This window comes from Triticum aestivum, chromosome 6D (genome assembly GCF_018294505.1).
Source record: "Triticum aestivum cultivar Chinese Spring chromosome 6D, IWGSC CS RefSeq v2.1, whole genome shotgun sequence".
Lineage (NCBI taxonomy): Eukaryota > Viridiplantae > Streptophyta > Magnoliopsida > Poales > Poaceae > Triticum > Triticum aestivum.
In genome coordinates, this window is record NC_057811.1 from 454,931,085 (window position 1) to 454,933,346 (window position 2,262).

The 2,262-nt window shown below is 43.2% G+C and overlaps 1 protein-coding gene across 1 annotated transcript; it reads left to right on the forward strand.

The window, feature by feature from the left end:
* The first annotated feature begins 226 nt into the window (after positions 1 to 226).
* LOC123141970 (senescence-specific cysteine protease SAG39-like) lies at positions 227 to 1,357 on the forward strand. The gene is made up of 2 exons (XM_044561012.1): positions 227 to 674; positions 771 to 1,357. The coding sequence occupies exons 1-2, from the start codon at positions 242 to 244 to the stop codon at positions 1,355 to 1,357; spliced, it is 1,020 nt and encodes a 339-aa protein (XP_044416947.1). The 5' UTR covers positions 227 to 241.
* The last annotated feature ends 905 nt before the right edge of the window (positions 1,358 to 2,262 follow it).

Sequence of the window (2,262 nt, forward strand, 5' to 3'; positions counted from 1 at the left end):
TCCGGCACAACATGTCTATTATTCTCATATGCTAAGGAAAGCGTACGCCATATGCACACATATTTATTTTATACCATCCGCCTACCAGATGTACTTCACCGCTACGTTGGAGACCATCTCAATCCCCCATATTCAAACACATACATCCATGCAACTATATAAGACGCCCAGTACCATTCACAAAACCAAACCAGAGCACACACTGCACACTAGTAGTAGCAAGCAATTCATCAAACATAACATGGCCATCCCAAAAGCTTTGATCCTTGGCATCCTCGGATGTGTCTGCTTCTGCAGTTCGGTCCTAGAAGCTCGTGAGCTCAGCGATGACTTGTCGATGGTGGCAAGGCACGAGAGCTGGATGGTGGAGTACGGCCGTGTGTACAAGGACGATGCTGAGAAGGCGCAACGATTCGGGGTGTTCAAGGCCAATGTCGGGTTCATCGAGTCGTTTAATGCCAAGAACCTCAAGTTCTATTTGGGCGTCAATCAGTTCGCCGACCTAACGAACGAGGAGTTCAAGGCGACGAAGGCTAACAAGGGGTACAAACCGAGCATGGAGAGGATGCCTACCGGATTCAGGTATGAGAATGTAAGTTTCGATGCACTTCCGGCAACCGTAGACTGGAGAACGAAAGGAGCAGTCACCCCCATCAAGGATCAGGGCCAATGTGGTAAGTATTTTTAGGATAATAATATATTGCATATATGTTTGAATTTTTAATGAGAATGTCCTCTTATAGTATCTGCACAAACGTAAACATTTGTAGGTTGTTGTTGGGCTTTTTCTGCTGTCGCTGCTACAGAGGGCGTCGTTAAGCTCAAAACCGGCAAGCTTATCTCCTTGTCTGAGCAAGAACTAGTGGATTGTGATGTCCATGGTGAAGACCAAGGTTGCGAAGGTGGGCTTATGGATGATGCCTTCAAGTTCATAATCAAGAATGGCGGTCTCACAACCGAGTCAAACTACCCATATACCGCGGCAGATGACAAGTGCAAGAGTGGAACCAACGGTGCCGCAACCATCAAAATCTATGAGGATGTTCCAGCCAACAACGAGGGAGCTCTCATGCAAGCCGTCGCAAGCCAACCCGTCTCGGTGGCTGTAGATGGAGGAGATATGACCTTCCAATTTTACAAAGGTGGAGTGATGACAGGCTCATGTGGCACAGACCTGGACCATGGTATTGCGGCTATTGGTTATGGCAAGACCAGCGATGGCACAAAATATTGGTTGCTGAAGAATTCATGGGGAACAACATGGGGCGAGAACGGATATTTAAGAATGGAGAAGGACATTCCCGACAAGAAAGGCATGTGTGGCCTTGCGATGGAGCCTTCTTACCCCACTGCATAGAATGAGCGTCATATGCAACATATCATGTGTCTACTTTAAATACGTATAGTTTGTATGTGTATCTAAAGTATAGTTTGTACTTTATATTTCGTGAATACAATGTAAATTATGCCACATATGTTAAGATTGATGAAGAAGTTGTGTTAGCTATATCATTTGGAGATTTGGCACCAGTTGTGTTTTGTAAGTGAACTGTGTTGTCTCTTGTTCCTTCATATTTGTAGAATTAGCTCTTTGAGTAGTATTTATTTTCACGATAATCTTAGAACCATAAAAAATGTGAAGATGGTGGAGTTGATTTGCAAATAAATATTGCATCCTGAGAATGGAACCTCGAGGAAATGAAATAGGATGGACTTTTCCCTCCCCAAATTCCCGTCTTCATGGTCCCTCGACGCTCGACAACAACCTGCTCTCCCCAACTACAACACCAACCATAATTTTACTCTGGATAATCCTCAATTAGAAAGTGGACCTTAATTATGATTAGTAATTATAATATTATGATTAGCATCGTGGGGGTCCATACCTCAATATGGCAGAGCACATAAATGGAGAAACAATAAGCTAGCTTTCTACTAGTAATGAACATGCAGGCTAACAACTCCTTCCCATATGGAAGAGATGGTGCACATATATGGATGTGACTATTGTTTCATTTTGCACTTCCTAATCTATAGAACAACTTCACCACATAATAAGGAAAAAATGATTTGGTCCCAAGGTAATCATCTACAGAAAGCAACTTCAATCAAAGGGCTCACCTCACCTGCAAAACGGCCGGAACGGGTTCGATTAATTAACCACGACAGTATAGTGCTGAAGGAGAAGATGACATGTAGAGAGAGATGAGATGGTCAGTGAGCTTTAATTTTCTAGTTAGTTTCATTGTAGGTTTCATTTTC